Below are 26,660 nucleotides of genomic sequence, written 5' to 3' on the forward strand. Positions count from 1 at the left end.
GACTATTTATCTATCCCTTGGGATAATTCACAATAAAACTTTTTATTGATGCAATAGATGTGTCTCTGATAAAGCTGCTGGAGATGAGCAGGTGAGGGATGAAGGTCAGCACAGAGTCTCTCCTGGATTTACTCAGAGCCAGACAGTGGACTCTGCAGGGTGGGTGGCTGTTGCTTAGAAAGCCTTAGGTGAAAAATGGGTGTATACAGATCCCCACGGAGCTGGCACATTTTTGAGCCAGTTACCTCACTGATAACTCGTAAAACAGTGTTCATTCACTCAAAAGGTATTATTGAGCACCTAGAACCTTGTTAAGTCCTAAGCTATTGTTCATTCATTCAACGGGGATTTATTGAATATGCAGAACATACGAAGGACAGATGCTAAAGACACACCAATGAACAAAGGAAATAAAAATTTCTGTCTTCATGGAGCTCACTTCAATTTTTTGAGATTTTTATTTTAACATAATTTCAGACTTAAAAGTCACAGAAGAAAAAAAGTCACAGAAGTGGTACAAAGACTTCCTAAACTATCTTCACCCAGATTCCCCCAATATTTAAAAAGTACCAGATTTGATTGATTTTCTCTCTTTCTTATCTCTATTTATCTATTCTATTTTTTTTCCTGAATCATTTGAGAGTAAATTAAAAACTTGATACCCTATTATCTCTATTTCAGTGTGTATTTCTTAAAAACAAGAATATTCTCTTATTTTATCACAATACGATTATCAAAAGGAATTTAACATTGATACAGTACTATTAGCTAATCCATGGGTGTTATTTAAACTTTACCAATTATCCCGATAACTTTCTTTAGATGAAAAAAAAAAATCAGTTGTCTGGACCAGCTTCTGCCAACCCCTGGCCTTTACTTTCTTTTTGGACTATCCAGGGCAACAAAAATGTGAAATTCTGCCCTCAGCTGAGCTGAGTAAGGGCCCCTGGGGGTTGATTGGAGATGTCTGTGGCATCTGTCTGTCCCTAGAACTGCCTCAAGGGAGCGGTGGCAAAGCTGCAGTGATGAGATAGAGATGCTGAGGAGTTAAGCCAACTGTTTGCCCTCTCTTGAAGAAGAAGATAGGGTAACATGGGTGTGTGTGCCCATATCACTTGAGACACAGAGCACCCGTGGACAGTATTAGAGGGTGTGGGTTGGGAATAATCTGAAGGGAGATCTAACGATGAAAGCAGGCAGAGCCGGGCAAGTGATTCTGTCAATGGAAAATTGCAATCATGCAGGGGCTGGGAGGGTTAAGATGAACTGGGGCCACTGGAACTGAAAGAAGTCATTCAGTTGTCTTCTATAATATGGAAGATTTTCTCAGTCTTTTTTTTTTTTTTTTTTAAATGAATACAGATCAGTTATTTCGTAGACTATCCCTCAATTTGGTTTGTCAAATGTTTCCTTATGATAAGACTTTGGTTGTACACTTTGGGCATCAACTCTATAAAAGTGAGGCTGTGTTCGCCTTGCATCACATGACATCAAGTTATCTCATTGTGTGTAATGTTCACTTTGATTCCTTAGTTAAGATAGTGTCTGTCAAGATTCTCCACCACAAAGTTGCTATTTTCCCCTTTATAATGGATACGGATCTTGTAGAGAGATGTAAATCAAACTTTCACCCACTAGTTGTAACATCCGTGATAGATTCTTGCCTCCATCAGTTATTACTGTGATGGTTGTCAACGGGAGAGCTTAGACACTAATGGAAGAAAACTGTTACAATATAACTAAGAATAAGTAAGAATATAATGTATAGGTTGGTGATATGTACAATAGAGGAAAATGAAACAAGGAAGAGGAATTTAGTGTTGAAAGGTTCTAATTTTAAATTGCGTTATCAGGACAGACTCAGTAAGAAGGTAAAGACCTAGTCTATGCCTGTACCACACTAGATATTCTCAGTCTCTTCTGACCTCGGTAGCTAAGCAGTGTCGGGCCTGGTTAGTACTTGGATGGGGGAGAAAATAAAGACCTAAAAGGATGAGAGGATGGCTCATCTGGGAAAGGTCCAGGCAGAGGAATGAGCTAGAGCCAAGGTCCTGAAGTAGAGCTTACCTGGAATGTCCTAGACATAGCAAGCAGCCAGAGAGGTGGAAAGACTGGAGGTGGGGTGGGAGATGGGGAGTGGTAATAGAAGAAGATTATATCAGAGCATTACCAAGAGTTAGACCTTCCAGGGCCTTGCAGACCGTTTTAGGAAATCTGGCTTTCATTTTAAGTGAGCTGGAAAGCGATTAAAATCCTTTTAAACACAGAAGTGACATGACATACTTGTATTCCTGAAAACTTAGCTTCTCACTCATGGTGACCAATAACAATTCATCTCCCTAAGCCTTGGCTCTCTGATAAAATGGTAAGGATGATACCTCCCCTAAGGTGGTGTAGTTAAGAGCCACAGGAGAAAATGCAGGGAAAGGCCTTGGCACAGGGTCTGGCAAGTAATATGTGCTCAGTGAGTAACTATTGTAACTTTCTGTTCTTAGCTCAGCTGTCTCTGGGCAGCCTGCATCCCTCCCGCGGGCTTGCTCAGCTGCCTGACTCTCTCAGCAGTCCCTGTGTCCTCATTTACATCCCTCAGAAGGCAGCAGAACTTAACTCCAGGGTTCTTAACTTCGGGACTGTTCCATAAACTTCCCCAAACCACACGCTGAGTGCTGGGTGTATGTAGTTGTGAACATAGTTGTGTACCTGGGTGTATGTGGTTGTGTATATGGGAGTGAGATTCTCAAAGTGGTCCCTAAGGGGGTAGAGGAAGGAGTGCTTAGCTGAATTCCGGAGATAAGTTTCTGGAAACAGCTCAGGAAATAGCTCACTTTGGGGCTCTCTGACAAGTCATTTGTTAGCATCAATTTTCTTATCTTTCATGAAAAAGTTGTGCAAGATGATTTCTAAGATCTTCCTAGGGTCTAGGATTCTATGTTTTCTTGCTGTCTATTATATAAGTGTATTTATAGACAGTGTTATCTCTAGTCTTCTTTCTTAGAACAGACCTCTAAAATGGCTAATAAACCCTAGGACTGATTTGTGTAGTTCAGGTTCTCTGCTTGTTTCCCCTTTACATCTATGCAAACATTTATAAAGCTGCCCCAACACAGCCTCTCTGACCTGCCCCTCCCTTCATGGACACAGGCAAGAGAGCATCCCCTTGGCTGGGGCCACAACCCCCACAGCAGAGGAGAAACAGAAGAATCAACCACAGGTTGAACTCCTATGTGCTGGAATACTGCTCAGACATATATTTGCTCATATACTACTTACAAATGCTTTGTGGTGCAGGCAGTGATATCTCTACATCATGGACATGAAAAGCAGGAATAAGAAAGCCTTAAGGTCATAGAACATGGAAATGCTGAAATTTGGGCTCAAGTTTTTTGGTTTTTTTTTTTTAATTATTACTTTATTTTTTAAAATTGAAATGTAAACAAAATTTACAATGTGGTATTCATTTATGTACAGCAACGTGAATCAGTTCTATGTATATATATATATAAAATCCCTCCCTCTTGGACCTCCCACCCACCCTGCTTCATCCCACGTCTCTAGGTCATCACAGAGCACTGAGCGGAGCTCCCAGTGTATACAGCAGGTTCCCACTAGCTATTTTATACATGGCAGTGTATATACATCTATGCCACTCTCTCAATTCACCCCACCCCATGGGCTCAAATTTATTCTGACTTACAGTCAGGCCTAGTTTTTTCCCACTTGACCATCTTGTCTTCCCAAGTCCATGTGTATTGAGTCATGTACCACAACCCATTCATTTGCTTAGTGATTCTGTAACCAGTGCTCATGACCAGATTTCTTTTTTTTTTTTTAACAGCTTCCAAACAAGTGAAGCGCCAGTCCCCTTTTCCAAACAGAGTGATGAATGCAAAAATCTTTGTTTCTGGTACCATTTCCCAAGAAGCTGTTCTGGCCAAAGCATTTATGTCCCTTGCTAACTTCAGCATGGTGTAAACCTGTAGTTCATGTCCTCTCATTTGAAAAAGGAATGCTTTTTTTCTTCTCAATATTCTCTATATCTGTATATGAAACAGACTTAGAATTAGGGTGTGTTTTCTAAAGGTTTCCCTAGGTTTCTCAGCAAATAATAGTGGGACTTTTTTCTCCTACAAACTTCCTGAGATAAAGACAGGTATAGACATGCTGGAACAGAAAAGTAGTTACATCCTTGTTGAATATTTTCTTTTTTATATTAATAACATATTATGTATATTAAATAAATGTTGGTTTAATGAAGGCTTAAAAGATGAATAAAAACAATGAACTGAAGCATGGAAAAAAAACAAGCACTTTGGAGAAGGGTTAAAGGGTTTGGATGATTTTCCAGGGAAAAAGAAATGGCCAAGGGACCAAATTGTCTTCAAACTGAGTATCTGTTCCTCTATTTGATGAGGGACACAACATTAGATTTCTAACATGGTTATCTTGTTGTTCAGTCTTTATTCCACACACTTTCTCTGTTATTTGAAAATCAAAATCACTATAGCAATGAAAAAAGTTTATGAAAATTGAATCACTTTTCTCACCACTTAGGAACTCCCAAACTTTATAGGCTAAATCTACTCTCTTTCTCTTTCCTTCTCTCTCTCTCTCTCCATCTCTCTGTTCACACAGGAAATTGGGAATTGTACTAAATTCAACATTTTAAAAAATAAGTGCTATCCAAAAGTGGAGTGCAAAATACTTCAGTCAGTCAAGACACACAGTCACGTGACCTGCTCATCAGATTAGACCCCTCGGGTCACCCAGTGCTGACGTACAGAGCAGGAGTCCCTCGTAAGGCATCTCTACCCACAGGTCATCGAAGACCCAACTGCACCTCCCGTGGAGAGGGCCTTCAAAACTCTGCAAAGCAGTTCTTTCTACAGTTTTTCTAGACACTCTTCATTCTCTAATTTCTTCTTTTGCCCATAATGTATATATCCTCTCTTACTATGGACTGCTTCCCTTGCAGAACATGAGAGATGTCAGTGAAAATGATTCGAGGGGTACAGGGTGAGGTGTGATCTAGCACTATACTCACAGTCAGTTGGAAAAATTGGTGCATTACACAGCTGGCTTTAAAGGGACTCATTCCACATCAGTAAAATTAGTAAGTAAATCAAAAGGTTTTTAAAAAGGAAAAAAAAAAGAGAACTCTTGCAGAACAGATAATAGAGAACCGTGGCTATGACTGTAACCTGCAGATCATTTGAAATGGTAGGTTATGATGAAAAGGGTACTGGCTTGAGAAAGACCAGTCACTGCCACCAGTTTGTGTGATTTAGTTAGTGAGTCAGTTAACTTCACTTAGTCATCAAAAAAATAGAGATGGGCTTCCCTGATGGCTCAGTGGTAAAGAATCCATATGCCAATGCAGGAGACATGGGTTCTATCCCTGATCTGGAAAGATCCCACATGCCATGGAGCAACTCAGCCAGCACGTCACAACTATTGAGCCTGTGCTCTAGAGCCCAGGAGCCGAAACTATTGAAGCACACACATCCAGAGCCCATGCTCTGCAACAAGAGAAGCCACTGAAATGAGAAGCCTGCACAACTGGAGAGTAGCCCCCGCTCACCGCAACTAAAGAAAAGCCTGCGCAACGACGAAGACCCAGCACAGCCAAAAATAAATGAATAAATAAATGACTTTTTTATAAAAAGAAAAATAGAGATAACATGATAAACAAGTGACATAAAATGCATGTTTTAAAGAAGTTTGAAAAGTGAAACAAGTGCAGGGAATTGTGTGACTATTCATGGGCTACCTGTTGATCCATTTGTTTGTTTTCTAACAGGGATCCATTTGTAAAGATTTCCTGTGTCTGGCATTTTTACCACACTGTGCCCTTTGCCAACTCAAGCGAGATATTGAAAAGAGAAAAGCAATGAATGCTTTATAAAAGATACTTGGTAAGTTGGCGGGACTTCTTTGATTTGTGAGTAGCAAAAGAAATTCTCAAAGGTATCTTTGATTTCTTTGGTTCTCTATCTCACAGATCCATGAGATGGCCCTTGACAAAGGGAGGGCAGATGATTTTCAATGGCCAGCCTGCACCAATCAGTTGGGACTCAGCTTCCCAGAGAGCCTGGGTAGAGAGGGCTAGCCCTGATTGGATGGGAAAGAATTCTGGGATTTGTTAGGATGTCTGCCACAGGTGGAGTGGCCGTATGATGTACCAGATAAACGTGCCACATATCCTCCATGTGTATCTTCACAGCATCATGATTGAAGGTAGCAGAGATATGTGTACGACAGAACATTCATTGCCCAAAGCCTACATCTCAGGTCCAGTGCTGTCAACAGTAACCCACTGAGATGTCACACTAACCGTGATGATGTAATGTATCTGGTGATATGTTCTTGTCAACACCACAAAGCTACCTTAGGCTCTATGAATGAAGTGTGGACAATTCAACCAGTTATCCAAAATGCCCAAAGCTCCCATTTAGGAAGAAGAGTTCTGCCTTTTCGGCGGTGATATTGTCAAAGCTGGGCAACTGCTCATATGCCTAGTTTCCTAAGCTCTCCTGGTCACATTTTTAATCTTCTTAGTTCTTCCTATTTTTCTTAGGCAAGAGGATGATGGCTTACTCAGTCCTATCTTTCCGTCTGTTACTGCCAGTCCCATGGAATTCATCATCCAAGTTTTATTTTCACCTGGAAAAGGCTATTCTCTAAAAGTCCATTCTCCTGAGAGGTCTTCGAGAGCGTTTGATCAGGACACTGCATTCATCTGTGCGAACAGTTGACATGGGCACAATCTGTCTCTCTCTCAGCTCTTTTGCCACATGCAGCACAAAATTATGTCCTCTTCATGAACATTTTAGCTCATTTCTTTTAGTGCCATCTTAGTATCTTAGTATTTGTCTTCTGACTGCTTTCCTCAATGACTGATGTGCTTAACCCATTTACAAGCAGAGTCAACACGGTGAGTTTTCTTCTTCTTTTACCTCCTTGTACCCCTGCCTCCTGAGACTCAACTATTGTTTCTCTTCCAAAGCAGTGGTGTTTCTTTAAAGCCATTTGTTACCAATGCGATTCAGAATTTTGCCAAAGTAACCCTAGTCCCCTACATCAGTTCAGTTTAGTCACTCAGTCGTGTCTGACTCTGCGACCCCATGGACTGCAGCACACCAGGCCTCCCTGTCCATCACCAACTCCTGGAGCTTGCTCAAACCCATGTCCATCAAGTCGGTGATGTCATCCAACCGTGTCATCCTCTGTCGTCCCCTTCTCCTCCTGCCTTCAATCTTGCCCAGAATCAAGGTCTTTTCTAGTGAGTCAGTTCTTCGCAGAAGGTGGCCAAATTATTAGAGCTTCAGCTTCAGCATCAGTCCTTCCAATGAATATGTATGTAGTCCCCTACATAGAATGTGGCAATTTACTGGTCCAGTCATCCAGTTAATGAAAAAGATTGTTCTGGGATCTCTGCCTTTTAGAGTCTCTTGCCTTAGTGTAAATAATGATTCACTGACATTTGATAAGAGAAATTATCTCTGGCAATCTGCAAAGCATTCTGTTGGTTTACCTAACAACATAGCAATGGTACCTGACATAGTAGTCACTTAATAACTATTGTGGGTGAATAAATAGATGCAACTTTCAAGCAAGGAAGCATAGTAAGCTCTAACCTAGGAGACTCATTGAATCTTAGCTAGTGGCTGTGACTCATTCAAATATTGGGTTGACCAAAATGTTCATAAAATCTTATGGAAAAACCTGAATGAATTTCTTGACCAACTGAGTAAATTGTACTGAACCAGGGGTCATGATTTGATATAGATTTTAAATATGTAGCAATTTGGGGGCTTCCCTGGAGGTCCAGTGGTTAAGACTCTGCACTTCCATTGCAGAGGGTGTGGGTTCAATCCCTGCTCGGGGAACCAAGATTCCATATGCCATGTGGCCAAATAAATAAATATTTAGAAATAAATAAATATGTAGCAATTTGGCAGTAAGATAGCAGTGGAATGAAAGTTTTGATACTTGCAACAAGGATAATGTAAAGATGGAATTCTTTCATTGATTTGGTCTTTCTTTTTCTGATTTCTACAGGTCAAATTCACATGGTAGTGAAAGAAAATGCTTCAATGAAATACTGCATCTATTCAGTGCTATCTCATCCTAAATCTTAGAAACTAATTCAGCTAATCATATGGCTTCAAATGGCTTCAAAACATTTTAAATTTTTGATTTGCTTTGAAAGAAATACGTTTCCAGTGCCCTTCTCTAAGATGACTGCCATTAAAAATTAATTTCCTCAACAATTCCTGTGTCTTTAAATACTTCATCATGGAATTAACATTCCCATATGCTTCTGTTTTTGTTGTTGTCATTGTTTGTATTACGGTATAGCCAATTAGGGGCTCCCCAGGTGACATCAGTTTGATCCCTGGGTTGGGAAGTTCCCCTGGAGGAGGGCACAGCAACCCACTCCTGTACTTTTGCCTAGAGAATCCCATGGACAGAGGAGCCTGGCAGGCTACAGTCCATAGAATTGCAAAGACTCAGACACAATTGGAGTGACTTAGCATTCATGCAGGTGACTCAATGGTAAAGAATCCACCTGCCAGTTTGGGAGATACAAGAGACACAGGTTTGATCCCTGGAATGGGAAGATCCTCTGGAGGAGAAGATGGCAACCCACTCCAGTATTCTTGCTGTGATAATCCCATGGACAGGGTAGCCTGGTGGGCTACAGTCCATGGGTCTCAGAGTCAGACACGACTGAGCAACTGAGCCTGTCCTAGCTGATTAACAATGTTGTGATGGTACCAGGGGAAAGGCAAAAGGACTTAGCCACACATGTACATGTACCTATTCTCCCCCAAACTGCCCTCTTATCCAGGCTGCCACATAGCACACAATAGGTTTCTTTTAAAAAATGAGCCAAGTTTGTCAAAATGTCAAAGTTGAATGATGAGTATGTAGAGATGCTTCATTCTACTTTTCTACCTTTACATAAGTTTGAAAATGTCCAGTATTAAAAGTGTTTTAAATGTTGTCAAAAGGCATTTGTTATTTTGGATTTTCCTTGCACCAGGAGACCAGGTGTTACCCTGCAAGGCCCCTCACCCCAGGAAAGTGCGGTTTCCTCCCCCAGGGAGTTTCATCTGCCTTTGGCAGGCCTTCACAGTAAATCATTTCCAGGAATTAATTGCCTAGCAATTCAGAGTTTACTGTAGATTTTATACACACAGGGAGGATTTCTACCATAAACCACACAACAAACCACCTAATTAAAATTCCCATTGCATGTTTCTGTCCTCTCCCAAGTCGTCTCTGGTAGCAAGCCAGCCACAAGAACTCCACTTAATTTTTCTTTTCTTTTTTTTCCAAGTTAACTTGGCATTTTATTTCATTTTGTAATTGAGATAGAGCTGACATACAACATTGCATTAGGGGTGTGTATGTATGTGTGTGCACTCAGTCACTCAGTCATGTCCAACTCCTTGCAACACCATGGACTGTAGCCTGCCAGGCTCCTCTGTCCTTGGATATGCAACATAAAAACGTGACACATGTATATATTGCAAAATGGTCACCACAGTCATTCTAGTTCACATCCGTCACCACACAGTTACAAGATTTTTTTCTTGTGATGAGAACTTTCAAAATCTACTCTCTCAGCAACTTTCAAATATGCAATAAAGAAAAGTGAAATGGCATTTACAAGGTCACCAATATATACAGAATGGCAGTGCTGGGTCCAAATAGCAGAACTTTGAGTCTTATTTTGTTCATGACAGTACACAAAAGTCTTTTTTTTTTTCCTTATAAAAATTAACCCTAGGACTTTCCTGGTGGCCCAGTAGCTAAGAATCCGCCTGCAATGCAAGGAACACAGGTTCTATCCCCGGTCAGGGAACTAAGATTCCACAGGCCACGGGGCAAGGAATCTCATGCACAGTAGCTGTACTGAGCCCGCGCGAAATGGACCCTGTGTTCTGCAACAAGAGGAGCCACTTCAGTAAGAAGCCCACGCATCACAACTAGAGAGTAGTCCCTGCTCGCCACAGCTAGAGAAAACCCACACGCAGAAACAACGACCCAGTGCAGCCAAAAATTAATAAATAAAACTTTAAAAATTGGCCCTAGTGTTCAGGCTTCCGAGGATTGCTACTATAAACTTATACAATACCCTGTCTTTTGCCTTCCTAGCACTCTTCATCTTTCTGTGTTTTGGTTTAACACCTGCATCGATGGTAATTGATAAGCATCATGAAAACAGAGACAGATCATATTTGTCCTAATTTCCTTCTTACTCACCCAGCACATGGAAAATATTGTGTCAAGAAGTCACTAGATTAGGTTCAAAGGTATAAAAAGTGGCAAGAATTGTAATCAGATAAGACATTTATGCAAAATGGAACTATTTGGAGTTTTTTCCTAGTCATTTTCCTTATGAAAATATGGGGTTGTGTGCATACTATTTTATAAATTGTTTTGTTTTATGGCTTAACCACAAATTATGAAAGATTTCTCATATTAGTAAATATCAAAAATAGGCAGTACAATGTCATTGACTATAGTCAGCATGTTGTACTTTGTATCCCCATGACTTATTCACTAGAAGTTTGTATCTTAGGACCACCCTCATTTGCCCACCTCCCACCTCTGGCAACCACAAATCTGTTCTCTATATCTATGAATTTGGGTGTTTTGGGTTTTGATTTGGTTTGGTTTTTTAGATTCCACAAGTATGTGAGATCATATGATATTTGTCTTTCTCTGTCTGACTTATTTCACTGAGCATAATGCCTTTAAGTGTACATGTTTACACACACACACACAGATTCTCTTTATCCATTTATCTGTCTTGTTGTTTCCATGTATTGGCTACTGTAAATATGCTGCAGTGACCATGGGGGTGAAGCCCACATACCTTTCTGATGCAGAGCAATTTAGTTCCATCTCAGCTTTCTAGTCCCAGAAACCACAGCCCCAGAGATGCAGAATGGGTCTTGCTGTTGTTCAGTCGCTTAGCTGTGTTCAATTCTTTGCGACCCCATGGACTGCAGCACACCAGGCTTCCCTGTCCTTCACTATCTTCCTGGAGATTTCTCAAACTCATGTCCATTGAGTCAGTGATGCCATCCAACCATCTCATCTTCTGTCACCCCCTTCTCCTCCTGCCTTCAATCTTTTCCAGCATCAGAGTCTTTTCCAATGACCTGACTCTTTGCATCAGGTGGCCAAAGTATTGGAACCTCAGCATCAGTCCTTCCAATAACACTCAGGGTTGATTGGCATCGGTGTGGAATTCTGCTATTGAGCAAAATAATGTGCTTCCCATGTAGCTTATTTTTAAATTACTTTAAAATTATGATAGATTAAAATGTTTTTTAAAAATCTTTGATGTAGCTGATGACAGTTTTTAGTAGTCTCAGTTCCCCACTCTTGATATTATGCTGTCTCCCATACATTCCCAGTGGCTAAGGCTCCCTCATACCAGGCCAGTTCCTGTGTGTGTTAGTTGCTCAGTCGTGGCTGACTCTTTGTGACCACCATGGACTGTAACCCACCAGGCTCCTCTGTCCCTGGGACTAGAATACTAGAGTGGGTAGCCATCGACTTCTCCAAGGAATCTTCCTGACCCAGGAATCAAACCCTGGTCTTCTGCATTGCAAGCAGATTACCATCTGAGTCACCAGGGAAACCTCCTTAAATCAAAAACTCCTTAAATGCTACATCATGCTAGAAGCAAATTGCTAGAGACAAGAAGGAGCAACTCCTCAGAGGAGGTTGAGGTTGGGGAGAAGACAAGTGTTAATAGAAGATTTACAAATTGACAAAGCCAAAGACAGCAGAAGAGAATTCATTTCGCTTTTCCAGGGTATGTCATGATTATCCACACATTCTATCTGCCGTGGTTGCTCTATCAGAGTCAGCTGTTGCTGCTCAGTGGCTTAAACAACAGCCATTTCTTCTACTCAAGAGTCAACAATTTGTGGGACTTCCCTGGTGGTGCAGTGGATAGGAATTCGCCTGCCAATGCAGAGCACACAGGTTCAACTCTTGGTCTGGGAGGATCCCACATGCCACAAGGCTACTGAGCCTGTGCTCCGCAAGAGAAGCCACCACCACAAGAAGCCTGCACACAGCGACAAGAGAGTCAGCCCTTGCTAGCCATGTCTAGAGAAAACCCACGTGCAGCAACCAAGACCCAATGCAGCCAAAAATAAATAAATTAATTTTTTTTGAAGTTTATACTTTGGTGTTTCCCTGGTGGCTCAGATTGTAAAGAATTCACCTGCCAATGCAGGAGACTTGGGTTCAATCCCTGGGTCGGGAAGATCCCCTGGAGAAGGAAATGGCTACTCACTCCGGTATTCTTGCCTAGAGAATTCTGTAGACAGAGGCGCCTGGTGGGCTACAGTCCAGAGAGTCGAAAAGAGTCAGACACGACTGAGTGACTTTCATACTTTGGGTAGGATACTTGGCTTCTGCTCACACAGTGTGAACTGGGAAAGCTCAAACAGGGCTGGGAAACAGTGTTGCCTCTTGGCTGTGGTTCAGCTTGAGTCTAAGGGCTTGGGTTCCTCTCCATGTTAGCCACACCACCGGCTGCTCGGATTGTCTCACCGTGGGGCTGTTGGGTGTCCAGGGCAAGCATCTTGAGAAAACCATACGGAAGTGAGTGACATTTTTATGATCTAGTTTAAGGAGTCACACAGCTTCACTTCTGCTGAACTCTCTTTATTGAGGAAGTGGCAAAGGTCCTCCTGGTTTCAAGAGAAAGGGGACACAGATTCTTACTTTTTTTTTTTTTTAAAGAAAGTTTATTGCATCCAGGGAAAACAAGAACAACTTCTTATTGAAAGAACCCCAGACCCTAACTTGGCGGTCCCCAACCTTTTTGGTACCAGGGACTGGTTTTGTGAGAGACAGCAGGGGCTTCCTTGGTGGTTCAGTTGGTAAAGAACCTGCCTGCTAATGGAGAAGACATAAAGAGACGTGGGTTCAATCCCTGGGTCAGGAAGATCCCCTGGAGGAGGGAATTGCTACCCACTCCAGTATTCTTGCCTGGAAAAATCCCATGGATGGAGGAGCCTGGTGGTCTACAGTCCATGGGGTGGCCAAGAGTTGGACACAACTGAGCGACCAACACTAATTTTTCCATGGATGGAGGTGGGGGGATGGTTTGGGGATGATTCCAGTGTATTAGTTAGCGTGCACTTTGTTTCTATTATTATTACATCAGTTCCACCTCTTCTCATCAGGCATTAGATCCTGGAGGTTGGGAACTCTTCCTCTAACTCTTAACGGAGTGTGGCAAAGTGCTTGAAGAACGTAAGAGACAGAGCTACTATTGCAGCCATTTGGGAAAATGCAATCTGCCACAGATGCCTTGAAGTGCTCCATGTCGTGTGTCTTGGATTAGAGCTGCCGTCCATCTGTTCTCAGTAAAGTTCCTCTTGGAGGGCTGAGGCAAAGCGATGGCATGCTGCCCAGCCCGGGTTGTCAGTTATGATGGCATAAATTCCATAGTACCGGCTAAGTCTTCCTGGTGACATTGAAAAGACTTCAGAGCATAAATGTGGTTGAAGCTTACAACAATGACCTATTCTTCCAGAGATTCTCATTCAGATCTATGGTGGGATCCAGGAGTCTGAATTTTTTAAAGGATGACAAGTTTTCTTTTTCTTTAATTTTTATTGAAATATAGTTGCTTTACAGTTAGTTTCTACTATACACCAAAATGAATCAGCCATATTGTATATATATATATCTCCTCTGTTTTGGATTTCCTTTCCATTCCAGTCACCACAGAGCATTAAGGACAATTCCCTGTGCTGTCCAATAGGTTCTTCTCAGTTATCTGCTTTATACACGGTAAGTGTTATGTCAATCCCAATCTCCCAATTTCTCCCACCCACTCCCTTTCCCCTTGGTGTCCATACATTTGTCTTCTGCATCTGTGTCTCTATTTCTCCTTTGCAAATAGGCTCATCTGTACCCTTTTTCTAGATTCCAGATATATGTGTTAATATGCAATATGGGTTTTTCTCTCTCTGACTTACCTCACTCTGTATGACAGTCTCTAGGAAAAAGGACCGAAAGTTTTTCTGATGCAGGTTGTCCCTCTGCTGTGAGACCAGTATGCTTGCCAGTCAACAGTCATTGAAGGAGCCCAAATGTGGTAACTCAGGTAAAGACCATGTTTACAGCGCTGGGGTTGAAGTTCTGAGCTGGGGTACGCTGTTTTACCCTCTGCTTCCTTCCTCAGCCCTCTCCACTTTAGTTTTCTTTTCCGTTTCTGCTCTGAGTCCTGTGTCCTGGCAATCTGGTTCTCTCTGTAGGGACAAAACCTCTATTCTATTCTACTCCTATTCTATTCTACTCCTATTCTATCCTATCCTATCCTATCCTATCCTATCCTATCCTATCCTATCCTATCCTACCCTATCCTAGGAACAGGGCATAACACAATATTGTTCCTCAGTGGCTGAATCGTGTCCGCCACTCTGCGATCCCATGGACTGCAGCACGTCAGGCTTCCCTGTCCTTCTATAACAAGTCATTTTCTGCATTTCCCACAATCTCATCCTCCCATTAATCAGTCTAATTTTCTCCACCCTCTCCAGAATGTCGAGGTTTTAATTTTACAGCGGCTGCTTTCTGCTCCAAATTGTTGGGGGTCTTCTCCTGGAGGAGGTATTTTTGCAGTACTCTCTTAGTACAGAATACCCCTAAAAACTTCTGAACTGGAGCCTGGTCCAGATACTCTTAGAACCTGATGCCGGTGATCCCCGAGTTTTGTCCTCACTCAGTTTCTTCTGCCTCAGGCTTTCATAGAACTTCTGCTTCAGAGCTAGAAGTTCAGTTCCATTATGCCACAAATTTCCACGTGGCAGCAGGTTCTAACGGAGAAGGCAATGGCACCCCACTCCAGTACTCTTGCCTGGAAAATCCCATGGACGGAGGAGCCTGGTGGGCTGCAGTCCATGGGGTCGCTAAGAGTCAGACACGACTGAGCGACTTCACTTTCACTTTTCACTTTCATGCATTGGAGAAGGAAATGGCAACCCACTCCAGTGTTCTTGCCTGGAGAATCCCAGGGACGGGGGAGCCTGGTGGGCTGCCATCCATGGGGTCACACAGAGTCGGACACGACTGACGTGACTTAGCAGAGCAGAGCAGGTTCTAAATCTGTTACCAGTCATTTTTTCCCATATTTTTTACTGAGGTAAAACACACAACATAAAATTTACCATTTTAAAGTGCTCAGTTCAGCGGTATTAAGTGCATTCACATCGTGCTGCAGCCATCACAATCGCCCACCTCCAGGACTCTTTCCATCCTGTAAAACTGAAACTATACCCAAGTTACAGTCCCACCAACTGTGCGTGAAGGTTTTCTTTTCTCCACATCCTCTCCCAAACTTATTGTTTCCTATCTTTTTGACTGTTCTGATGGGTGTGAGGTGATATCTCATCATGGTTTTGGTTGAGATGTTCCTGATGATTAATGATGTGGAGCATCTCCTCACGTGCCTGTGGGCCATCTGTGTGTCTTCTTTGAAAAAAAAAAAAAGTCTATTCAAGTTCTCTGCCCATTTTTTAACTGAGTTGTTTTTCTCCTTCCAGATATAATGAGTACGGAATCTTTCAGTGTGGCCTAGAACAACCCAGGAATGGCGGGTGGGGTAGCACTCCCTATTTGGTGGGTGAGCCACGTCCTATTTGGCATGTTCAGTTTCAGACAATACCGTTTGGTTGTTGCTGTTCGGTCGCCCAGTCATGTGAGATGCTTTGAGGCCCCATGGACTGCAGCATGCCAGGCCTCCCTGTCCCTCACCGTCACCTAAAGTTTGCCCAAGTTCAGGTCCACTGCATCGGTGATGCCATCCAGCCATCTCATCCTCTGACACCCTCTTCTCCTTCTGCCCTCAATCTTTCCCAGCATCAGGGTCTCTTCCTACGAGTTGGCTCTTCTCATCAGGTGGTCGAAGAACTGGAGCTTCAGCTTCAGCATCAGTCCTTCCAATGAGTATTCAGGGTTGATTTCCCTAAAGATTGACTTGTTTGATCAACTGTTTGGTTACTTACATTTAAAACCAAACCATTTATCTTCTTCTCATTCCTCCAGATGTGTCTGATGAAGATACATTAATACATTTAAAACCTCTGATGATTTGCTCAAACCAAGAAATGATTTTCTTTCCCCTAAAACTGAAAACAGAAGTATTTCTTCCAGGACAAAAGAGGACCCTTTCTCATAAATTTGCAATTTTTACTGACAGCAAAAATACAAATTTCTGGCAGCTAAAAAACAGCCATTTTTCAAGGTTTCCAGCTTTCAAAAGCATGTAGGTCCAAACTCTGAAAGGCACAATCAAGAAAAGCTAAACGCTAATGGATTTAACTGAGGGATGTGAAAAAAAGGGAAGAAATTCAGGATAATTTGTTTTCCAGCGTAAGCAGCCACTAAGCAAAATGGAAGAGACTGGAGTAGGGTGGGGAAAGAGTTTCAAGAACAAGAACACTGCAAGCTCTTTGGGGACTTGTTAAGTTTGAAGTGAAACGTCCAAGGCGAGTCAAGAGAGCAGATGTCAAGAATTTGTCAGTCAAAGGAGAGGCTCAGAGGAGAAACACAAATTTAGGATTCCATGACACTTGAATCCATGGGGATGAATGAGTTCAGCAAGAAAGCAAAAAGAGAAGAAGAGGGTTGAGGGCCAGCACTGAAGAACTCCAAGATTGGAAATCAGTTGGAAAAGGAAAGGTTAGGGACTTCCTTGGCAGACTTCACCTTCCAATGTAGGGGGTGTGGGCTTGATCCCTGGTCAGGGAACTCAGATCCCACACACCTTGAGGCCAAGAAGCCAAAATATAAAACAGAAGCAATATTGTGATAAATTCAATAAAGACTTTCAAAATGGTCCACATCAAAAAAAAAAAAATCTAAAAACAAAAGGAAAGGTTAGCAAAACTCAGAAGGAACAGCTTGTGTAAAGAGAGTAAAACCAAGGAAGACAGAAAAGGAGAGTGTTTCAAAAGTGAGAAACCAAATAATATGCAGACACTCAGATTGAGCAGGTAGTGCCAGTGGTAAAGAATATGCCTGCCAACCCAGAAGACATAAAGAGACATGGGTTCGATCCCTGGGTTGGGAAGATCCCCTGGCGAAGGAAATGGCAACCCACTCTGGTATTCTTGCCTAGAGAATCCCCTGGGCAGAGGAGCCTGGAGGGCTACAGCCCTAAGGTTGCAAAGAGTCGGACACCACTGAAGCAACATAGCACGCACACAGAGACCTTCTGGAGAGTTTCTCTCATTTTGAAGGAGGCTGGGAAAGGATAGCAAATGATTTCCCCTGGAGCTGACTATGGAAGGGTAAACATCTTGGGGGAATGAAAGTGCTGGATCATTCCTCTCTACATGTTGAGGGTGATAAAGCCCAGAAAAATGAATGGAGCAAGGGGAGAAGGTAGGAGGGAGACAACGAGAGGACTAAACCAAAGAAAATGTCCCTTGGGTCCCTAAAATGAACTCAGCTTTAGAGGCGTGGCTCACTGTCAAGTCCCAAGGGCCCACTCTACTGAACAATCACTTGCAAAAGATTGATTGTTTAGTTATCTGCATTTCCTTAGAAATAAACTATCATCATTCTGGCATTTTACAGGATATGGCTGTCATCTCAACCTTGGGTCATTTTTTAAAGACGTGCTGACCTGCATTGCTTTCTCAGAGTTTCAGCCAAGAATATCATTCTTGGCAGGGTGGGAGGCAGGGGATGGAGGGAGGCAGGTTCTGTCCACCTTCCCAGCAGTGTGATCAGGAATCACACAGAAAGGATCCTGTCTTCATTTCTTTACCCTCCTTAGAGCTTCGCAGATAGCTTGGCATGCAGGAAGCACTCCACAGATAATTCATTCAGCAAGTCTTTGCAGAGTGCCTATGACGTGCCTCTCTGTACCTCAGTTTTTGAACTTACAAAATGAGGATAATATTAGTACCTACTTCACAGGGCTGATGTAAAGATATAATGAGAAAATATATATAAAGTGCTTAAAAGCGTATCTAACATGTGGTTGTTGTTCAATTGCTAAGTCATGTCCGACCCTTTGCAATCCCGTGAACTGCAGCACACCAGGCTTTCCTGTCCTTCATTATCTCCCGGAGCTTGCTCTAACTCATGTTCATTGGTAATGCCATCCAACCATCTCATCCTCTGTCGCCCCCTTCTCCTCCTGCCTTCCATCTTTCCCAGCATTAGGGTCTTTTCCAGTGAAAGCTAGGATTAGAGCTAGTCAGCTCTTGGCATCAGGTGGCAAAAGTACTGGAGCTTCAGCTTCAGCATCAGAGCTTCCAGGGAATATTCAGTGTTGATTTCCTGGTGCCCAAGAAAAGTTAATTGCCTTTGTTATCATTCTTGTCATTTGCCAAGCATTATTTGACGCTCTAGGACATGGTAGGTTAAAAAAAAAAAAAGGAAGAAGAAGACTCTATTATCATGGAGCTTAAATGCAAATCTGGTATTATAGAATGAGTAAATAACTTCTAGAACAATTTCTGTACAGAACTGTTTCCCTTTGTACTTTCTCTAGATCTCTGCTCACTGGTTCAGACAGTAAAGAGTCTGCCTGCAATGCTGGAGACCCAGGTTCAATGCCTGGGTGGGGAAGACGCCCTGAAGAAGGAAATTGCAATCTACTCCAGTATTCCTGCCTGGAAAATCCCATGGACGGAGATGGGAGCTGGCAAGCTACAGAGTCGGACACAACTGAGCGACTAACACACACGTACTGCTCACTCCCTGTAAGTTCTCCCATCTCTATTCATTAAAAACAAAAGAAAACAAAGCAGAAATGTCTTATGAGACTCTCAAATGAGTGATTTCTCTGGAATGGAAGGATTTGCTTTGGCAGCACGGGCAAGGGGCCAGTCACCCTATGAAACTGGAGGGAATGCCCCATTCTAGGAGCGCCCACAGTGATGGGCTCCTCTCTGCTCAGCCAATGTCCCCTGAGTGTGTTCTGTGGACAGGGGGCATGGCATCTGCTCTCAAGGGCTCAGACAGGAGCCCAGCCTGGTCACGGCTGCCTCGGCCTAAGCTATCTGCACTGCCAGAATTCAAACAGGTTTTCCAATATAGGATGAAGTTGCGCTGTCTGTAGTTAACCTGCATGAAGACTGCAGAAATCCTGATTTCCCAAACCCCACCTCACAAGAAAATACTCAGAGGGGTAAGCAGGGCGGGTGGGGGTGGGGAGAGGGAAGCTGCACTTCCAGCACACTTACTGGTGACCCGGAGACACACCAAAGTGTGAATATTGCTGCTTATTGGGTCAATGGAAGCTTGGCTCTGCTCTGTACTTAGTCTCATATTATCTGTAGGCTTTGCAGGCTAAGTCCCTTTAGTCATGTCTGACTCTTCATGACCCCATGGACTATAACTCACCAGGCTTCTCTGTTCATGAGATTCTCCAGGCAAGAATATTGGAGTGGGTGCCATGCCCACCTCCAGGGGATCTTTGCAACCCAGGGATTGAACCCACGTCTTTTACATCTCCTGCATTGGCAGGCAAGTTCTTTAACTAGTGTCAGCTGTGAAGCCATTCTGTAGGCTTTAACATCCCAGTTTACTCCAATTTCTGAGCTCTTAAGTCTTGGGTATATTACATGAGTGTTCAGTTCAGTTCAGTCACTCAGTCACGTCCAACTCTTTGCGACCCCATGGAGTGCAGCACTCCAGGCCTCCCTGTCCATCACCAACTCCCAGAGCTTACTCAAACTCATGTCCATTGAGTCGGTGAGGCCATCCAACCATCTCATCCTCTGTCATCCCCTTCTCCTTCCTCCCTCAATGTTTCCCAGCATCAGCGTCTTTTCAAATGAGCCCATTCTTTGCATCAGGTGGCCAAAGTATTGGAGTTTCAGCTTCAACATCAGTCCTTCCAATGAATATTTAGGACCAATTTCCTTTAGGATGGGCTGGTTGGATCTCCTTGCTGTCCATGAGTGTTAGTTATGTTTATGACAGCTACTCTGCTTTTGGCTTTTTAAAGCACCTTACTAGATGATAATTTTAAAATATCACTCCATTCATCAACATCAAAAAAAAAGTATTGAGATTTCTTTTTTTTGCAGATCATAAATATGACTATATTCATCATCATTCCAACTTCTCACATCTTTCTACAAAAAGGAAAAAATCCTCATAAACAGCTTTGTGCATTGTATTAGTTACCTATTCATGCACAAAATTTTCTTATACTTACTGGTTTAAAACAACAATCATCATGTATTCTACCTCGTGGTTTCTATGAGTCAGGAATTCAGGCAGAATCAACATGAACAGTTTATCTTTGCTCCATCATATCTGATCTTTAGTTGAAAGACTCTAAGGCCAGGATTTGGGACCATTTGAAGTTCATGTATTCACATATCTGGTGGTTGATGCTGGCTTGTTGACTGAGGGCCTTGTGAGTGTTGCCTAGAGCACCCACATGTGGCCTCTCTTGGTCTTCATCAAAATATGGTGGGGCTTTCCTGATAGCTCAGATGATAAAGAATCCTCCTTCAATGCAGGAGACCTGGATTCGATCCCTGAGTTGGGAAGATTCCCTGGAGAAGGGAATGACTACCCACTCCAGTATTCTTGCTGGGAGAATCCCATGGATAGAGGAGCCTAGCGGGCTATGGGCCATGGGATTGCAAAGAGTTGGAGACGACTTAGTGACTGAACAACAACAACAACATATCTAGTATTATTACCTCTATTTGAAACTAAAGCACAGATAAGAGAATCAACTTCTCTGTCCTAGATTATGGAGTTAGTGAGTAAAGGGTATTTTGGGGCACTCATTCAGGTGTGCAGATATGATTTCATCCAGGCTCGGACTTCAGTTCCATTAGCTCTAGTCAATCCTCTCCCATTGGTTCGGTTTTCTCTCTGCATCTCAGAAAAACTGACAGAGTTGTGTGCTGAAGAGTCAACAAACAAGCATTTAAAAGATATTCCTGGAGGTGTGATGCATGAGACAGGGTGCTCAGGGCTGGTGCACTGGGATGACCCTGAGGGATGGGATGGGGAGGGAGGGGGGAGGGGGGTTCAGGATGGGGACACATGTACACCCCTGGCTGATTCATGTCAAGGTATGGCAAAACCACTACAGTATTGTAAAGTAATTAGCCTCCAATTAAAATAAATTAATTAATTTAAAAAAATTCCTGGAGACTTACAGTTAAAATCAAGAAACTGGGAAGAGGGTCATCATAAAAAAGAAGAGAGTTCAATGAATTTCTAGACTTAGAGTAGATGAGAAAATGGTAGTTGAAGAAAAACTAAAGGAAGCTATATTCTAGAATGCTTGTCTTCTAAGAAGCTAAAGAGTGGTGGGAAATGCTCTTTCCTATAAAATCCTGAAGACTGTGTCAGAAATATTGAAAACAATGGGAGATGGAATTAAGACATGCGCTGTCATCAGAAGCAATAGCTGAATGAAATAACATGAGATTTTCCTAGTCCTGAAGGAATGAGTTTTTAGAGTGAAAGGACCCCACGCAGGACCCAGCACAATGAAAGGGGGAATAGCTACGGCTAGACACCTGAAGTTATAAAACTTCAGAAACATAAGCGTAAAAAAGAAAATTCTAAAAGTTTCCAAAGACACGTTGCTTCCAAAGAATAAATACTAGCTTGACATCTCAGTCACATCAAATAGAAGACGACCATGGAGCAATGCCTTCAAAATTCCAAAGGATATTTATAGACAAGAGTGCATATAACATACAAACTTGGCTTTAAAATAATAATAGGTGCGGCAACCTAAGCAGTTGAGAGTTCAACGGCAGATTCTGGAAATGCCACCGAAAGGAAAAAGCGGTTCTGGAAAAGGGGGAAAAGGAAAAGCAGCTTCTGGGAGTGAGAGTTCTGAGAAGAAGGCTCAGGGTCCCAAAGGTGGTGGCAGTGCAGTAAAGGTTAGACACATTCTGTGTGAAAAACATGGAAAAATCTTGGAAGCCATGGAAAAGTTAAAGTCTGGAATGAAATTCAATGAAGTGGCTGCACAATATAGTGAAGATAAAGCCAGGCAAGGGGGTGACTTGGGTTGGATGACCAGAGGGTCCATGGTGGGACCATTTCAAGAAGCAGCATTCGCCTTGCCTATAAGTGTGCTGGATAAGGCTGTGTTTATAGACCCTCCAGTAAAGACAAAATTTGGGTATCATATTATAATGGTTGAAGGGAGAAAATAAAATTGTATGAAAGACAAAAAATAAAAAATAAAAAAATAAAATAATAATAAATGAACACTCATGAATCTTCCACTTCACTGAAGACACTATAAACCAGTCCTTGGGGCACACCTGCCAGCCCCACCATGGTCCTGCTCTTTCTTTCCCCACCAGAGGCAATCTGAATTTTGCACTAATCATTTTCTTGATTTCTATTATAATTTCACCACGTATGTGAGTTGGACCACAAGGAAAACTGAGCACCAAAGAATTGATGCTTTTGAACTGTGGTGTTGGAAAAGACTCTTGAGAGTCCCTTGGAAAGCAGTCCTAGGAAGCACGGAAGGACTGATGTTGAAGCTGAAGCTCCAATATTTTGGAGCTGAAGTGAAGATGCACCACCTGATGAGAAGAACTGACTCACTGGAAAAGCCCCTGATGCTGGGAAAGATTGAAGGCCGGATGAGAAGGGGACGACAGAGGATGAGATGCTCGGTTGGCATCACCGACTCAGTGGACATGAGTTTGAGCAAGCTCCGGGAGTTGGTGACGGACAGGGAAGCCTGGTGTGCTGCAGCCCACGGGGTCACAAAGAGTCAGACACGACTGAGCGACTGAATTGAACTGATGTGTATTTTGGTGACCGATATAAATTTTGGTTTGGAAATATGTACTATAAAACACACATTCATTATGTGAAATTTCTATAAATATCTTCCTACCATGTGTATCCTTTTGACGTGCTTTTTCCATGTGTTTTTGAGCTCACCCATGTGGGTGCTGACCTCTGAGGTTTACCTACTTTCACTGCATTATAATATTATTTGTCTCATAGTACTAAAATGATACTATCTTGCTTTTGGCTAGTTGCCTGGTAGATTTTATCTATCACTTGACTTTTAAACTCTCTGTGTATTATGTTGCTGCAAATTTTGATGAGAATGTGTGGCTAGGTTTATCTGTTTATTTTAAACATCTGATCTCATCTTTTTCTGTTCTAATTGAGGTATTTAAAGTGAGTAATACAACTGAGGGAGGGGGAATCTGCCATCTTATTTTCTGCTTTCTGTTTTTCTCTCTTTCTTTTCCTTCTTCTTTCTTGCCTCCTTTGGCTTCTGTCTCTCCTTGCATCTCATTCCTCCTTCATATAGGAATTTTCTTTTAATTTATAATGTGATAATTTATTGCATGTCTTTTCCAGTATTCTGGCCTAGAGAAATCCATGGACTGTATAGTCCATGGGGTCCAAGAGTCGGACATGACTGTGACTTTCATTTTCACTTCACTTTTTCCCATAAATAGCTCAGTTACATTCTCCATGTATTTAACAGTTCCATCTTGGGCAGCTCGTACCATACAAAGCAAAGCTGCAGTTTCTATTTTTCATTTGTGACTTGTTCCCATTAGAGGATGTGTTTTCTCTCTTGCTCCATCTCTGGTTTCTTCAACTCACCATGACAAGGCACATATAGCTCAGATGTGTCCATATTGTTTTAAGTACGGACAGAGATATAAAGAAATAAAGGATCTGGTCCCTACCCTCGAGGGGCGTAGTATTTAGTTTGGGAAGAGAAGACAAAGATGGATAGAGCAAATGGAAAACAGCCCAGGAGACAAACTAATGAAGTGCTGGCGCAGATGCTGTCAAGTATCCGTGCTGGGGGGGAGGGGATGGAGCTGTGCATTAGTGGGGTGAGGTTATATGAGGGGGTCCTCTCCTGGCTCACCCACTCATTGACTTGCACCTTCAAGAGGACTATTCTTCATATTTTATCCTCAGAGCTCCTGCAGCTTCGATTTCTAAGGGAAATTTATTTCAAATGTAGTTATAAGTCTAATTGAACTATGAGGTATGAAGGAAGAAAAAAAAATTCCAGATGTAGAAAGACTCAAAAAATGAACTTCCCATACTTCTTGTCTTAGGAAGTCCCATTCAGTGTGATCGAGCTAAATGAGAGCGTGAACCACGAAAAAGGATGACTTAGAATCTGAAACCTCCTGAGAAGAAATAAAGGAAAGATTTGAGTAAATAGAAACACACCAAAGAACTGATGCTTTCGAACTGTGGTGCTGGAAAAGACTCTTGAGAGTCCCTTGGACTGCAAAGAGATTGAACCAATCAATTCTAAAGGAAATCAGCCTTGACTATTCATTGAAAGGATTGATGCTGAAGCTGAAACTCCAATACCCTGGCCACTTGACTCAAAGAGCCGACTCACTAGAAAAGACCCTGATGCTGGGAAAGATTGAAGGCAGGAGGAGAAGGGGGCAACAGAGGATGAGATGGTTGGATGGCATCACTGACTCAATCGACATGAGTTTGAACAAACTCTGGGAGATGGTGAAGGACAGGGAAGCCTGGCAAGCTGCAGTCCATGGGGTCGCAAAGAGTCAGCGTGACTTAGCAACTGAACAACAAGAACAGAAGAGAACAACTGGTCCAAATTGGAACAAGAAGATGGAGGGTTTTAGGAAGGAGCCCTTCCAGGTCCAACAGAATTCCCAAGATTTGAAACTGGCATTGAGAAGGTGATTAAAGTGCATAAGAAATACAGGAATTGAAACTTCAGAGGAAAAAAAATCCTGACTCTTCAGTTAACTGACTCTGTGACTTTTTGCTAGTTGCTTAACTTTTCTGCCTGGCAGTTTCAAAACTCATAATATGAGGTTAATTATAGTCTGTCTTTATAGAATTGTCATGAGAACTAAGTAATTGCACAGCAACTACAAAAGAGTCCAACAATTAATAAGGGTGCATTAAATGTGTAAAGGAAAATGAAGTTTGGCTCTGGCCTTCAAAAAGTCATATAGTCATAGTAATATTAATATTGCTTTAAAAAAAACTATTTAGATACAACAGTTGGGCAATATACACATTTCTTAATTATGGGCACAAAACGGGATGTAAGTTGTATCAGTTTCAAAAATGGAAAAGTAAAAACAGAAAGGACAGAAGCTGGGGAGCAGGAATGGGAAGGAAGGCAGGATGGCATGGTAGTGGCATGACTCATCTCACAAAAGGCAAAATTGGGAAATACGGTCACAAGTAGAGAAAACCAAAAACAAAGGTCTATATACAGCATTTAAAATCATAAAGGAAGGACTTTCCTGGTGGTCCAGAGGTTGAGAATCTGCCTGCTGATGCAGGGGTCACAGTTTCAATCCCTGGTCCAGGAAGATTTCACATGCCAAGGGGCAACTAAGCCTGTGTGCCACAACTACTGAGCCCATGTGCCACAACTGCTGAAGTCCATGCACCCTAGAGCCCATGCTCCACAACAAGAGGAGCCACCACGTTGCCCATGTACCACAAGAGAAGAGCCCCCACTTGCTGCAACTAGAAAAAACCCGCATGCAGCAAAGAAGACCCACCACATCATCATCATCATCATCAGCTCAGCCGCTCAGTCGTGTCCTACTCTTTGGGACCCCATGGACTGCAGCACGCCAGGCTTCCCTGGCTCTCAATATCTCCCAGAGTTTGCCCAAGTTCATGTCCATTGAGTCGGTGATGCCATTCAACCATCTCATCCTCTGTCATCCCCTTCTCCTCCCGCCCTCAATCTTTCCCAGCATCAGGGTCTTTTGAAATGAGTCAGTTCTTTGCATCAGGTGGCCAAAGTATTGGAGTTTCAGCTTCAACATCAGTCCTTCCAGTGAATATTCAGGACTGATTTCCTTTAAGATGGACTGGTTGGATCTCCTTGCAGTCCAAAGGACTCTCAGGAGTCTTCTCCAACGCCTCAGTTCAACCACAGCCATTAATAAATAATTTTAAAATAAAGTTATGAAGGAATTAACAAAGAAATTTAAAATAGTACCAGTGCTATATCGAGAGTGGAGAGAAAAGGGACACTGAGAATGTGTAATCCTCTATCATACAGCAAGTCAGAGATAATGTCTAAAATTATTAACTAATAAAGAGTAGTATATTTATGAGAGATATGAAGATAAGCCCCAGAAAACTAAAAACAGAAACAAAAAATGATTGAGTTAACATGATTTTGCTCTATGGAACAAGATTGCATCAACTGAAGGGTGGAACAGAAAACTGCTACTTCTCTGGTTATGAAAACCTTCTGTATTATTTGAAAAAGTTCAGTTATTTGTATGATCTTCACTAGTGACTCAGTGGTAAAGAATCCACCTGCCAATGCAGGAGATGCAGTTTCAATCCCTGGGTCAGGAAGATCCCCTGGAGAAGGAAATGGCGCCCCACTCCAGTATTCCTGCATGGAAAATTCCATGGACAGAGGAACCTGGCAGACTACAGTCCATGGAGTCGCAAAAGATTTGGACACAACTTAGCCACTGAATAAAAAAAAAGTTCACTTTGAAGAAAAATGAAAATGTTTTTGAAAGTATACATTTACAATTTTTCTTGCGACAATTTTGCAGTTGTCAGGTTCTTAAGTGGTTACTATAATTTGCTATCATTAGCATCTGAAATTGTTCTCAAATTCCTTCTTT

General features: G+C 42.3%; 2 protein-coding genes and 1 non-coding gene across 9 annotated transcripts in view; all 3 read left to right on the forward strand.

Annotated features, from left to right (window-relative positions):
- The window catches only part of LOC133058744 (placenta-specific gene 8 protein-like), a 31,505-nt gene extending 23,235 nt beyond the window's left edge, over positions 1-8,270 (forward strand). For all 7 annotated transcript variants that reach the window (XM_061145647.1, XM_061145643.1, XM_061145649.1 and 4 more), the window contains 2 exons: positions 5,798-5,912; positions 8,059-8,270. In XM_061145647.1, the coding sequence (XP_061001630.1) occupies positions 5,798-5,902 (105 nt within the window). In that variant the 3' untranslated portion in view covers positions 5,903-5,912; positions 8,059-8,270. The remainder of the gene's footprint in view (positions 1-5,797; positions 5,913-8,058) is intronic.
- On the forward strand, positions 7,814-7,886 carry TRNAG-UCC (transfer RNA glycine (anticodon UCC)). Its single transcript has one exon. It is a non-coding gene; the product is annotated as a tRNA-Gly (tRNA).
- Positions 8,271-21,776: 13,506 nt separating the features above from the next.
- LOC133058489 (peptidyl-prolyl cis-trans isomerase NIMA-interacting 4-like) lies at positions 21,777-22,231 on the forward strand. The gene has a single exon (XM_061145191.1). The coding sequence runs from the start codon at positions 21,816-21,818 to the stop codon at positions 22,209-22,211; it is 396 nt and encodes a 131-aa protein (XP_061001174.1). The 5' UTR covers positions 21,777-21,815; the 3' UTR covers positions 22,212-22,231.
- Positions 22,232-26,660: the final 4,429 nt, after the last annotated feature.

The sequence above is a fragment of the Dama dama genome, chromosome 6, assembly GCF_033118175.1.
Source record: "Dama dama isolate Ldn47 chromosome 6, ASM3311817v1, whole genome shotgun sequence".
NCBI classification, from domain to species: Eukaryota; Metazoa; Chordata; class Mammalia; order Artiodactyla; family Cervidae; genus Dama; species Dama dama.

Coding starts and splice junctions, on each gene's coding strand:
- LOC133058489 (XM_061145191.1), top strand. CDS start 21,816: ATGCCACCGAAAGGAAAAAGCGGTTCTGGAAAAGGGGGAAAAGGAAAA.